We start from the raw sequence: 14446 nt of genomic DNA, 5'->3' as shown, positions 1-14446 counted from the left end.
AAGAGTGATGAACACCCCGGCATGGAGAGAAATTTCAACAGACCTTCTCACTAACTAATAGATCAAGCAGATAAAGCTTGGCAAGAACACAGAACGTTTGCACAACACAAGTAACAAGTTGGGCCGTATGGACATAAATAGTGACTAACCAGAAGTTGGATGGAGGGACCCAGAACCAACGTTCTGAGCTTGTACGGAAGTTGATTGTCACCAAGGAGCTACAGGCCAGGGAGCTCCATCCCAGTTCCGTCCTGGGTCATGCATGCACGGATCAAAATGTTGACTGACAGGGGAGGCATCACAGAAGAAATTGAATCCTGGAGACTAGAAATGATTGGAGGGAGAGCCATAACAGCTCAAGAGTTTGATGCTAGCCTGTAAATAGTCTGTGTTCTTGGACTCTGGATATACTTAGCCCTTGACCCGTCCCCGTGAAGGCAGCCTCGCCATCTACCCGCTTCTGTCTCTCTAGCTACTCCACTTCCCTTTAACCAGAGAGGTTTCTAATGGAACTTTTTTCTCAATGTCTTTGCTCTTTTGGAATAGCATTAAACCCATTCCGAAATGTTTTTCCTTTTTTGTGGCAAGTCATAAATACGACAGTGAAACTCTAGATCCTAATTCTGATTGCCCAGACATTTCAAGAAGCACCAGACGCTGAGGGTAAATCTTAGAAAAACCACTCTCGGCATTCGAGTAAGGATGGATTTCTCCCCTGCAGCAAAGCTAAACACACCTATCTGCTGACCCAGAAGCATCTCTACTCTTCTTGGCTCAGTGGTGGCTGTTCGTCCAGTTGTGGGGGTACCTGGCCTAGGACTCCTCCATCCTGTCTGTCGTCACCGACACAAGCCGCAGAAACCGTGGCACCATGTGAGTAGAGAAAAAACCATCTGAAGCCCCAAGTGTTCACAAACAACCCTCAGCGGGGGCTGCTGCGCCCAGGCGCCCCGACTTCGAGTCCTGGATGCACGCCACCCTTCAGCCATGTGGCTAAAAGAGAATTGGCTGCTTAATGGAAAAGTATGCACAGATCTGGAGGTTAAAGGCTGACAGATAAGGTTTCCGCGAAAACCTTACCAGGTAGACAGAGCCACCTCTCCCCCCTTCCATGCTACGCCAAGGGCCTGGGAGTTCCTGCAGGAGAAAGGGGCCCTTTTAGCTCCAAATCTGCACAGTGACCCCTTTCAGGCAACCTTCAGGTCCAACCTTTCGTCTAATTATGCAATAATTCCACCTCTGGAAAGTCTTTTCAATAGTGATTAAGGGACCCCACAGGTACACCCAGGTGGTGAGATTCCCTGTGGGACTCGGGCTCGGAAAAGGTGACCTCTCTCAGAGACACCTGAGAGAAGATGAGACAGTGGCCGGAGCAGGAGGACGCCACCTTGGCCGCAGAGGGGCCACCTCGGGGTTCCCGGCCCCAACCCTCCCTTCTGTCTCTGGCACCCCTTAGTTGGGGCCACTCAGCTCAGCTACCTGACCAGAGACTGTTACCCTAGGGGCTTTTCAGCAAAGAAGACCAAGGGTAGCTGTTCTTGGCTTTGGGGCGGGAGTGAGATCAGCACCAGCCCTGCCCGGGTCTCCCAAGTTCACACCCAGCAGGCAGGGCAGGACAGAAGGTCAAGAGTTTGTCCGGCCTTGCTGGGCAGGAACCAGGCTGACTGTGGCTTCCCTGGGCCCCATCCACACCTCATCAACTGTCCTCTTTCCCACATCGCAGGGTCTGCTCTTGACGCCCAGGCCTTTCTGATGGTCACCAAGAGGACAAGGGCAGTGAACCGTGTTCTCAAACTTCTTTCATACCCTATCCCTCTGGTACAGACTTCTGTGAGTGGACCGGCCCCCTCCCAGCCCCACCCACTCTGGGGATGTCCCCAGTCCTCTGGTCTTGTCTGAGTTTCAGCTGCCTTGCCAGTCTTCCAGAACTCTAGTTTGGTTGCCCCTTTCAGTCCCAAACAATTTTCCTTATAAAGAACTTTCCATGGGGGCACCTGGGTGGCTCAGTCGGTTATGCGTCCAATTCTTGATTATGGCTCGGGTCATGATCTCACGGTTCATGAGTTCAATCCTCACATCAGGCTCTGCACTGACAGAGCAGGATCTGCATGGGATTATTCTCTGTCTCTGCCCCTCCTGTGCTCGCTCTCGCTCTCTCTAACTAAATAAATAAACTTAAAAAAAATAAAGCGGTTTCCATGGCTTTTGAAACCCTCCCCGCCCCCACCACGAGAGGACGGTACCCAGTGCAGGTTTAGAGGGTATGAGGAGGACAGGGTGGCTCACGGGCTTTTGGGGCAAAGGACAGCATTGCTCCTCCGGCCAGGACCCCCTCTGCATTTCTCCCTCCCACCTCAGATGCAAAGAGGGAGCCCGACAGGGAGGACCCAGGAGGACACGGGGCTGGGGCAGGCATCTGGCTAAGGCCCAGCAGCTTGACAGAGTAAGAGAGACTGACCCGAGATAAAGCAGAGGGCCAGAAACCAGGCAGGGAAATGTCGACACAGACTCAAGAGATGCTGCATGTGGTGGACAGGGACTTGAAAAGGCCCCGCGGGCCAAGGGGACACTGCCGAGGGGCCCAACTAGGCCAGGAGATCTGAAGGGGCGTCCTCCTCCAGGGAGGTCCAGAGGTAAGTTCTAGTGCCAAGTTTTGAGAGGGAGGCCCAGGCTGGAACAGGACCGTGTAAGAGGGGGACAGACCACGTGACATTGCTCTGACTTTCTAGTCATCACGACTGACGGGCAGCCTGGAGTGGTACAAAGACACAGTTTTGGAGTCACCAGACAGGCAGAAGTGACAGGCTGCTGAGAGGCACACACGGCCCCCTCTGCAGTCCTTCCTCTAGACCCTCCTTAAATCCCACAACGGGCAAACGGTGTGTTGGCCCTGACCGGCTCGTTTCTGTTCCCGTCCACCCCTCCCTTCTTTGCAGTGAACAGACAGCCCACTTCGATCATGCCCCCTGCTAAAGTGCCTCAAGTTAACAAAAAATAAGACCCCCTCCCCCCCCCAAAAAATGGAGAGAAACCCAACTAAAAGACACAACAGAAACGGAGTCTCCAGGCTGCTAGGATATCCCTCTCAGACTCTCCCCATCTGTTCTGCCCCATGGGGGCCTCCCAGCTGAGCCCTGCTATCAGGGGAGGGCCCCCGGCCCCTCACAATCTGTCATCTTTGACACCACTTGGATCTTGTTTCTTCTGGAGCTGCCAGGGGCCCTGAAGCCACCCTGCCTGTGTGTGGGCAGCGAGCCAGGGGGCCCATGTACAGCATCAGCACCTGGGTGGGAGGGGAGTATGAGGTGGGGGAGAGGGATCCTGGGCTGCTGGGCACCCAGGCAGAATCCCAATTTCTCCATACATCCCTCCCCCTGCCTCCCCCCCCCCCCCCCGTGGGCTGCCAAACCCTCCCATTTCCTGCCATCTGTGATGCGCCTCTCTGGGGAGACCCTCTCCTTTCTTGCTAGCTAATCACTGTCTGTGGACACTGGGAATAGGCTGGTCTCTCTGTTCCTGGCAGCTGTGTAGACATCCCTTGGGCTGATCCGAGCTCCCCTCTGTGCTGCCGAGGGCCGGGTTCTTCCTGTCCTCTGTGTGGCTTCCTCTCTTGGGCGGGTGGCCATCTCTGTCCAGAAACCTGGACCTTCAGCAAACGGCGTGCAGGGTGGTGGGGGCAGGGATGAAAAAATCAGACGTGGTGACCCAATTACTACTTTACAGACTAGGGCTGCAGGGAGTCGGAAGGACGTGGGTCTGAGGCCTGGTGGTGCCACTCACTGGCTGTGTCACGGCCCCTCTCTGGGCTTTGGTGTCCCTGTCTGTAAGATGAGCAGGTAGGCAAGATGAGCTCCCATGCTGCCCTAACACTCCGTGACTCACAGATGATTCTGCTGACCCACTACCTGCCTTTTTCTGGGTGTTTCTCTTTAGCTTCTGCTGTGACTGGTAGCCGGAAGGGTAAAGAACACTGACTCGGGTGCCAAGAGGGTCCCCTGGGTCCGACCCCAAGACCCCGGTCTCATTAACGTCATGTCACGACCAGCTGAGCAAACCAGCTGGGAGGCGAGGAGGCCGGTGATTTCCAATTTGATTAAACCCTTTGTTCCCCGGGTCTGCTCAGTAAGGACAAAAGCAAGCACTCAGGCCATCTCCTGAACACCCTGTATTTCCTCATTTGTTCATTCATTCACTCAACCCTTAATGAGGCTTGTAACATCACAGAGTCTCTGGAAGTCTGGCTTCCAATCCTGGCTCTGTCTCTGATTAGCTGGGCAATGCCAGGCAAGTTACTCAACCCCTTCGGGCCTCAGTTTCTTCACCTCTACTATGTGGAAAGGAACGGCCCTACTTCGCAGAAGGGCACATGAGGCATTTAGCACTAGACGCATGTTCAACAAATGGCTGACTATCATCGAGTTGAGTAAGCTGCTTATGGCCTCAAGGGCAGACAGACAACAGAATAGGCCAATACCCACCCCTTCCTTGAAGTGCACGTGTGGCCCAGCATAAGACAGCCTCCCCAGCATCAAAGGCCACGAAGAAATCTTGGGAGTGTGGGTTTAGTTTTATGGCACAGATTTATTTTTTTTTTTTCATTTTTTTTGTTAACGTTTATTTATTTTTGAGACAGGGAGAGACAGAGCATGAACGGGGGAGGGTCAGAGAGAGAGGGAGACACAGAATCTGAAACAGGCTCCAGGCTCTGAGCTGTCAGCACAGAGCCCGACGCAGGGCTCGAACTCATGGACCGCGAGATCGTGACCTGAGCCGAAGTTGGACGCTTAACCGACTGAGCCACCCAGGTGCCCCTATTTTTTAATGTTTGTCCGTTTATTTATTTAGAAGCAGAGCGTGAGCAGGGGAGGGGCAGAGAGAGAGGGAGACACAGAATCCGAAGCAGGCTCCCGGCTCTGAGCTGTCAGCACAGAGCCCGACGCGGGGCTCGAACCCATGAACCGCGAGGTCATGACCTGAGCCAAAGTTGGATGCTTAACCGACTGAGCCACCTAGGCGCCCCACAAATTTCTTATCTTTCTTAAAAATTGGGAAGCTTACTTAGGAAGGTTTGAAACAGATTCTCCATTATTTGAGTCACTGGAAAAAAAAAAAAATTGGTCTTGGATTGAGTCAGCCGTAGGTGTGGAGGCCGCCCCCTGGGGTTGGAGGCTCAGCGGGGGGCTCTTAGTAGGAGGACAAGAGGGTGGCACCCTGCTCCCCCACAACTAGCCCATCTAAGTCCCCTTCATGCCTTTCAGTCCCCACATACCCCAGCCCCTGACCCCGGCCCCCTACTCCCATTTCTAGAGCAAAGCAACATCTCATTGGCCCGTTTCTGGCCGTTTCCAACTTGCCAAAGCCTGTCGAGGCCACCCCTCATGCCCAGAAGCCCCGATCTCCTCAGCCCGCCTGCCTCTTCAAGATGCCGCAGGGCCTGCTGAGCGAGGATGCTGACCGGTTTATCGCTTCCCATTAGCCAGACCTCTGACAGCCTCGGAGCGCCCGGGCCTGATGCGGGCCCAAAGCCAGCTTGGAAAGGTCAGGCCCCAAGAGAGGAGGCCAGCCAGAGGCTTTCTGAGGCAGGCCTGTCACAGAGACCCCGCTGGGGTGCCATCAGACGCCAAGGTCTTATTTATTTCACTTTAATCTGACAGCCTGAAAATTTCTCTTTGCTTTTGCTGAATGCATTTCGATGTTCCTCTCTGCCCCTCTCTGGTCTTCACAGGCCACAAATGCTGACTGACCCAGGGGTGCTGAGTGTGCGTGGCTCTCAGGATGACTTCTCTTGTCCCCGGCTCCTGTCCAGGGCTGGCTGACTGTGCACTTGGCACACAAAGGCTCTAGGGCAGGAGTTGGGAGGCCTGGGCACCAGGCCTGACCCAACCAGTGCCTGCCAGGGTGACCTTGAGCACACTTCATAGTCTCTTTCTTCGGGTCTCTGCTTACTCATCTAAAATGGGAATAACGGTTGTCCTCAACGTGTCTGTGATCATTGTCAGGGTACCTGTGTGAAGTCTCCTTTTTATAGAGACAGGACCTGTCTGTATGGAAAGAACCAAGTACATGAACGACAGCGGACACATCAGCCGTCATCTGGGTGCAAATCACTTCAGGTATTGGTCCTCATCTGCCCACCCGGGGCTGGAAAGTCCGCAGCTCCTTCCTGAGCTGGAACAGCATGGGCTGGGAAAGGAGTGACAGTGCAAGGAGTATGTCCGCTGAGCTGATGTGCAAGCCCAGGGTCCTTCCACCACCACAAGTGATCTGCCTTCTGTTCTTGGTTGTCCATCCAGACACCAACTGTCTGGAGAGCCTGAGGGACGAACAGACTCTGAAGTCCAGCTAACTGAGGGGTCTGGGTGACTGTCATGCTGCCCATGAGGGCTGACACGGACCCTCAAGGAAGCTCCTGGAGGAGGCATGGGCCTAAAACCTGCAGCCCAGACTGGCCGGCGTGGGATCCCTGCGAGGCAAGGAGGCGTCCCCTTGTTCCCAGGGAACGAGATTCTGGGCGAGGACAGAGCTGGTTCCCTGCCTTCTCTGCACCCCTCGCCCCAAAGATCCTGCTAACGTCTGCCCTCAGCGGGAGCTCTGAGACGCCCACATCCATGACCTCAGGACAACTTTCTCCGTTTCCCGAGGAGTGAGGAAATAAGACAGATCCGAGCAGACACTACAACTAGGTCCGCTTCAGAAAAGACCAGCGAACCGTTGGGGGACAGCAATATTCCGCAGAGCCAGTTCAGAGCACCTCCTTCCTAGGAGTTAAAGTTCAGAGCACCTCCTTCCTAGGAGTTAAGGCCGTGGACCAGACACAGTGATGGGCTGATGGGAGCCCCAGCCCGGCCTCCTGGCGGGGCTGTTTGCCCCTGAGGCCCTGGGCCCCCTACTGACCCTCCCGGCCACAGAAGCACCTCCCTGGCTGCTGAGATTCCCAGAGGCCGTGTGTGGAAAGCACTCGGCGCAGAGACCTTCCGTGTCATCTTGTCCCCTGCCTTCGTGGCCCTCCCCTCGTGGCCCTTCAGTAGCAGCATCTCCCAGACTCAGGAGGCTTTCCCTGATGGGAATGGTTCTCCCACCTCAACACACCGGCCCCTCCGTCTACAACCCTTGGCAAAACCTCCAGGGCGCCTCGGTGAGAGGGGAGGGCCGGTGAGAAAGACGGGCAGCTTGCGCATGATTGTCGGTGTGGGCGCTTCTCTGTGGTTGCCGTGCGGGTCCTGACCCCTGCCAGGGACCCCGGCCCTCCATGGGCCCTGCCTCTCTGGGAGTGCTCACCAGAATGCTCTGTTACGGCAAACTTGACATCATTTCTTTTCTTGTGATAGCCATTTATGAATCACGGCCACTTCCTGCGGCCTGTTCAGCGTGAACACATCAGAAAGGGGAGCCCTCTGTTATCTGTGACCCAAGTGGCTGGACGAGAAGGAAGCTACAGAATCACCTACTTGGGGCCTTTGGGCAACCCTGTTCCTCTCCTCAAGGAGCGCCGAGGGAGAAGCGAGGCCCTAGGCCGCAGCAGCGGCCAGCCTTCTCTCTTTCTTTCTCTCTCTCTTTTTTAAAGTTTACTTATTTATTTTGAGAGAGAGAGAGTGAGTGAGTGCGGAAGGGGTAGAGAGGACCCCAATGTGGGGCTCAAACTCACGAACTGTGAGATCATGACCTGAGCTGAAACCAAGAGACGGGTGCTTCACCGACTGAGCCACCCAGACGCCCCTTCTCTCTTAACCTGGAACATGAAGCATCTGCAGACCGGGCCCCAAAGACAGCATCTGCCTCTGCTGCCCCGTGCAAGGTCACTGACACCCTGCCGTCCCGTCTACCCAGTGCCCGGTTGTATTTTAGCATCCTGGGTTCCACCAGCCACGTTTTTAAGTCCCCTTCGAACCCTCTTCCTGAAGTCTCCTCTGGTTCCTCCCACTCCCTCCAGCCCCGGGGTTGTGCTTTATCTCCAGTGAGCTTAGTGCTTCCTGATAAGGCCTGCTAATCTGCTGCAGCTCCCTTTCTCCCAGATGGGGAAGATTAGAGGCAAAGGGTTAGGCCACCGCCCCCTCCAAGGGCACTCAGGACTCTAAGAAGGGAAGTGCATCCTGTTTCCCATCTGATGCTCTAGACTGGGAGTCCCCAACATTTCCGGTGGGGAGCAGTTCCAGCTACTTCCAGATCATGCCCCCCCACCCCCATCCAGTGATGAAACAGGAATGGGGGATGGTTGTTGGTGCAATGGCCTGGGGACTTATCAGATGCCTAAAGGAGGCACCTCTACGACCAGTGAGAGCCACCCGCAAAGCCATACTGCACACGCAGGCAGCACGCAGCTGTGAACAAGAAGGGGCGTGCTAGCTTTGGGGGAAATGACGCTAAATGCTAAAGTACCCAGGTCCTGAGAGTCAGGCCACGAGTCAGCGATGCAGGTGACGTGCTAGGACAAGGTCTCTATGTTACCTCTCCTCGGGCAGGCCCTGGATGCCACTTTATCACAGGTGACAGGAAAGTGAGGCTTCCGCGTTTGCTGAGCGTGACTCGTGGTGCACAGATTACTGCACAGAGACAGAGGAAGCGACAGACAGAAGCCCTGCTATGAGACGCAGTGGATCTGCTGGGGCAAAGGCAGGATGAAATGACACAAAAGCAAAGTGGCATTAAACTGTGTCCGTGCTAAGTGACGGCACGTATGTCTAGAGTTCAAGAGCTTGGTAGGGTTAGCCTTGGGTTTACTATGAACAGCTGACTTTGAAGACAGACAGGATTTGTTGAAGGTGACATAGCCTCACTGAGGTCAGAAAAAAATGGCTCATTTATTTTTTTCAAATGTTTATGGAGTATCTGCTAGGAGCTATGCACTCTTCACGGGAAGAGAATGGATACAGTATCTACTTTCAAGGGGCAGAAGGGTCAGGTGTTAGATAAGTATACAATTACATTCTCGCTAACTGAAACAAGTAAAAGAACAGTGTCTCAAAGAGACCAGAAGAACCTGAATTTAAACTGTGAAATCAGAGTGGCTTCTGAGGAGGTGCCAGCTTAGACGTGACTGAGAAGTAGGAATCTTCTAGAGAAGGGTGAGCAACCAGAGGACGTCAGACACAAGAGCGGCACAGGCAAAGTTCTGAATTGGGGAGAAGCTGGGTTTTTTGAAGAAATGGAAACAGTCCAACGCGGCTTGAGGACAGACCTTCAGAGACCAGGGAAGAGGCTGTCCCTTGAATTTGGATACAAATTCAAACTGTATTCCGACTGCAATGAATTTATCAGTAAAAAAGTTTAAGCAGGAAAGCGGTAACATTTACGTTTCAAAAGTATCACTTGGCTCCTGGGTGGGGAAGAGACTGGAGGTGGGGGGTGGGGGCAAGAATGGAGGTGGCAAGTTTGTCTAGAAATCCTCTGTTGGAGCAGATGATAGCTGACAGTGACCTGTCCTATGAGGGTATGCGTGGATGCAGATAGGTGGCCGGATTACAGAGCTATCTCGGAGATGGGACCAGCAGGGTTTGATGATGGACTGGACATGTGGGAGGATATCTAGGGTGACACACAGACGTTTCAGCCTGAGCAGCTCAGGGGCTGGTCTTTACCATGATGGGGGAAAGACTGTGGAGGTGCAGATTTGGGGAGGAGGGAGCTATAGTGGCAATCAAGAGTTCTGGTTTGGGGGTGCCTGGGTGGCTCAGCTGATTGAGCGCCCAACTCTAGACACTGGCTCAGGTCGTGATCTCGCCATTGTGGGATTGAGACCCACGTTGGGCTCTGTGCTGAGTGTGGAGCCTGCTTGAGATTCTCTGTCTCCCTCTCTCAAAAGAAATAAACATTAAAAAAAAAAAAAAAAAAAAGAGGTCCAGTTTGGAGCCATTAAATTTGAGATGTCTTTGAGACAGCCGAGTGGAAACTACATAAACACACACACCTATACCACAGGTGACTGCATATCACACAGAGGCTGCCGTTGGGATGGATAAAATTACCAGGGAGAGGATCAGATGAGTAACGTCCTGATGAACGGTACTTCGAGTAAGACAGAGAAACAGCTAGAAAAACGGCATAAAGCTAAAAGATGGGGGTGATTCAAGATGGAGGAAGCTGTCATTGCTGAAAAAGCAAGTGTCTCTCAATGGTGTCTCCTGTATTGGTCACACGGACGTCACAAACTGAGCAAGAACGATTCTGCGATGGATAGAAACCAGCTTGGGTCGAAATGAACAGACGACCAAGGTGGGTTAGTGGAGTCAAATTCTCATTAACGTTGGCTCTGAAGAAAGAGTAGAGTAGAGAGACAGGCAGGAGTGAGCTACGATCTCCTAAAAAAGTTTCACCCGGGCTGACCAGAGCTCCCTTACAGCTCGGAAGATGCCTCACATGGGGCTCCGAGAGAGTGGGGAGGGCTGCTGCTGGCTCTCGCCCCGCACTCCGGCTTCACCTCGTCCGTCCTTGACACATGAACCCCATTCTTTGTTCAAACCTCACTCAGGAAACCTCTTGGGTGCCGCGCTCTAGCATTCAAAGCTGTTCCATCACAAAGATTTTTGTGTCCCTCTTGGAAAGCTCCCACATGGTCTGAAGGAGGTGGGAAGAGCCTCCCGACACTCTGTCTTGGCTCCGATGACCTGACCTCAACCTTCTCTTCCGGGTCACACTGTTCTAGGCCTTCCCGGACAGACCCCAGCCTGCTTTCGGACCTCGTCTCCCACTGCTCTCCGACCTGACAGCTCCCCTTCCCCCAGCCTACTTATGCCCCCTTACAACAACTTCTTTTTTCCTGACTCCATGTATTTGCTGTTCGTCCCCCTTAAGAATTAGCACCACCCCCCCCCCATCTAGGTGAACCTGATCCATTTCTCACATCCAGCTCCAGTCCTTCTGCCTCCAGAACACGCTGCCTGCTTTCCCAACCCCGTCTCCAGCATTTCTCCGACACCCTGGGGAACACTCCTTCCTACTGAGGAACAGTGAAGTTGCCTGCTGGTCCTTTGGCGCCCTTACCTGGGAGGCGCTCGGTAAATATTTGTTTACTGATGGGACGACTGAGAAAAGCCAGAGGCCTTTCATCCCCAAAAGAGGAAGGCTTGCAGCTGTCTCCCCAGGGCTGCATCGGCAGCATTCACCAGGGCCCAGGAGACATAAATAGGGGACATAAGTATTCCCCAGCCTGGGTTCTATGTGGTCGTGGGAGGACATTCCAAGTCACATGTGTTCAAGTTCAAACGATGCTCTGGCCATCAGTATCATCAACGATTTCAAATGCTCCTTCAGAAACCGACTCCTTCCTGGAAATGCTGAAACCCTAAACCACAAAAGCCCATGTTTGCTTTTTAAGCCTGTCACTAGAAGTTTCTTGCCATTTTCAATTGTGGATTTCCTCTGGCAGTCCCTTTTATAATGTCGAAAAGGCAGCTTTCTAAGCTAAACCCTCTGATCATATCATGCTTCATGGAACAACAGCATTGCACAGGGGTGAAAATTCAGCCTGCGGTGTTCTCCGCTCACCACCCCCCCCCCCCGCCCCCAACTCAAGACACTGGCTGAAGCAGATAACTAATAGGCTGTGATGACATTCATGCAACATGAGGTCCCATTAAAAAGTCTGCACTGGCTAAGTTTTCAGGTCATAAACATTTTGTGGAGATCGGTTCAATCAAATCTGGGCTCCAAAGTATCCTTAAACACACAGCAATTGCTGCGACCACGAAGACAGGTAGACTCTGGGCACAGATCTACAATAACAGGCTTCATGATTTCTTGGGGACACTCCTGCTCCCCTGCAGCAAGATGACCACCAAGAATCTTAAAATACTGATAGCGGCAGTTTAAAAGCAAAACTTTTCCCCAAGCCCCAAAGGCAAGAATTCAGTCAGATAAGGTCGGGGGAATATGTGTCCCTCAGACCCAACCCCAGCTCATCTCCATCACAGTTGGTTCCGTGGTGGGCACACCCTCCCACTGATCCAAGGAAGTTCAACTACTATGTCTGTTTATAGCTCAACTTGGCTCTTCCTGAGGCAGAATATATTTTCTTTTATGGAAAGAAATTATTTGTTTGTTGGCTTTTGATATACTGATTCACAAGAGATATGAGCAACAGAGAGGTTTGGCTGTGCGGTCTGGGGAAAAGTGAGGCTGTTTCTGTTCAGTCCCTCCCAGCCTCCTCTACAGAGGCCCCAGACTGCAGTGACTGCCCCCTGCCCCGACCCCCGCCAAGGAGCACACTGCCATCAGAGCCGGGCCAGGGAGACAAAAGGGAAAGCCTCTGCTTGGTCTGGGGCTTGCTCTGACTTTGCTGGAAACAGTTTCTACAAAAGCCACTTTAAGAGACCCGTGTGTTCAGATATAATCATCCTTTTGAGGGTGTGTCTGGTTTTAAACGGCATGATCCACCTAAAATAATATGGCCCCCACCCCCATTTCTTACATCCAGCTGTCTTCCAGAAAGATAAGAACACACACCGAGCAGAGGCATTACAGGAAGAAACTAGGCTCTCACCCATCATCACTAGGAATGAGCTCTCTCCAGCACTGAGATCCCGTGCTTAAAGAGAAAAGTTCAAACTCTTTGAGGCGAAGGTGAGGGGAACAAAACGACCTGTCAAAATTTCTTTTAGCATCCACGACTAGTGTTAATTTACATGCTCTCGGAATGCAAGAAAAAGCCTGCCAACTGCCACTGAAAGGATAGTTTGACCTTTCGAAATAGAAACACGCTCGCCCCATATCAACATTCAGGAGATGAACCTTGGAAGTTCTAGAGTCTTCGGGTGATAAATGGCACGAGGCCCAATTTCCAGGAAAGGGTTTCTCTACAGCCTGCAGGTAGGGTGCTCTGGACCAACACCGCAACACAGGTAGAAGGCAGGCCCCCAAACCGTTAGCCGCTGCAGCCGCCCACTGCTCAGACTCTGCTCCTGCAAGGGAGCTGGCAGGGAGGTTGAGAAAACCCAGTAACTAAAAAGTCTTGGACGCGAGGGCCCGCAGCCTGCGCTGCTGGGGCAGGCTGTGGGCTCCTGGCCGCGGCCGCGGCGTCGCCGCGGCGCTGGGTCTCCCCGTAGCCGCCCAGCCCCGCGCGCACCGAGCGGCGCTGCTGAAGGAAGTTGGAGAGCTCCCAGCTCGCCGGCAGGATTCGCCGGTGGGCGCCGGGGAATCCCTTCCAGCGCCGCAGTTAGTGAGTGGAGTAAGGACGGACCCTGGACGGCCAAGGGACCCGCGCTTCGCAGGAGCACAAGGAAAACACCGCGCCACGCCAGCCCCAGGCTGCTCGCACAAGGTGCTCCTCACCGCCGCACACCTCGTCCAGAGGGCGCCGAGCCGGAGAGGCGGCTCGGCCGGGTCTGCGGCTCCGAATGTTAACGCCGGCAGGCTCCCCGGACTGGGGCGCAAGGTTTCAAACCCAACGATCGAGGGAACCAAAGGCAGAACCAGCGAGTCCCGCTCGGACGCCCGGGACCTTCTCCTCCAAGCCCGCTCGGGCTTTTCCACAGGACGCGCGGCACAGCCCGTGCGCCCCCGGCACTCCACTCCGCTCCTCTCTCCACAGGTCCCCCCAAACTCTTCCCGGGAAGCCCCCACCAAGCCCAGACGGCGCCCCGAAACTCCCAGGGCACTCGCCAGCCACCCCGACGCCCGTCTCTCGAACCCTCCTCGTCGTGTTCTCGCCGCCCCGCACCGTCCTCCTCGCGTTCACGGGGAGTCAGAAGCAAACCACCAGAAAATGCCTTCGCGAGGAGCCTCCCTACACCCGCCCTGTCACTGAAACAAAAGCGCAGGGAGGAGGGAGGTGGAAGAGGAGGCGGGAGGAAGGTTTAGAAAGAGGATGGGGAGAGCGCTAAGAAGGAGCTGAGCGGGAGGGTCGGGGTGGGGAGGAGAGACGGGGCCAGGGACCCGGCTCCGGCACCGCGCCGCCGGTCGCTTACATGCCCAGGTCGCTGTAGGTGTTGAAGAACTCCATCTGGTTGCACGCCTGGATCCAGCCCACCACCCAGGTCTCGTGGCGGGGGATGGGGGGCATGACCACGCGGGCCGAGGCTTTGAAGTAGGGGGTCTTGTAGCGCAGGACGATGGGCGAGGTCTCCTCGATGCGCGTGGGGCACTGGTCGATGGTGGCGCACACATCGTACACCACGATGTTCTCGCGCCGGATCCGCGCCTTGCAGGTGATGCTTTGGATACAGCCCATCCTGCCGCCCGGCGCCGGCGCGGCGCGGCGTGGGGCAGCGCGGGGGCCCGCGCGGGCAGCCGGGGGCGCCCGTCACGCCGGCATGGCGACGCGCCGCCCGCTCCCGGTCCGGCTCAGCTCGCGCCTGGGAGCGGGGAGCCGCCGCCGGGCATCCTCCGGGGAAGCCCCCTCCTCCGGCCGCCGCGCGGGGGCCCCGACGCCCGCCCGCCGGCCCCCGCCCACGCCCGCCCCCTCTCTCCGGCAGGGCGCGCGGAGCGTGCGCTCCTAGGAGGCGGCGGGCGCCCC

The 14446-nt window shown here is 55.0% G+C and overlaps 1 protein-coding gene across 1 annotated transcript in view; it reads right to left on the bottom strand.

Moving 5' to 3' along the window:
• FAM78B (family with sequence similarity 78 member B) overlaps positions 1-14161 on the bottom strand; it is a 79848-nt gene extending 65687 nt beyond the window's left edge. Inside the window, exon 1 of the mRNA XM_007078111.3 lies at positions 13899-14161. Coding sequence (XP_007078173.1) covers positions 13899-14161 — 263 coding nt within the window. The remainder of the gene's footprint in view (positions 1-13898) is intronic.
• Between the last annotated feature and the right edge of the window lie 285 nt (positions 14162-14446).

Source organism: Panthera tigris, chromosome F3 (genome assembly GCF_018350195.1).
Source record: "Panthera tigris isolate Pti1 chromosome F3, P.tigris_Pti1_mat1.1, whole genome shotgun sequence".
Lineage (NCBI taxonomy): Eukaryota > Metazoa > Chordata > Mammalia > Carnivora > Felidae > Panthera > Panthera tigris.
The sequence above is the reverse complement of the archived record's forward strand: the minus strand, read 5'-3'. Positions and strand labels throughout refer to the sequence as shown.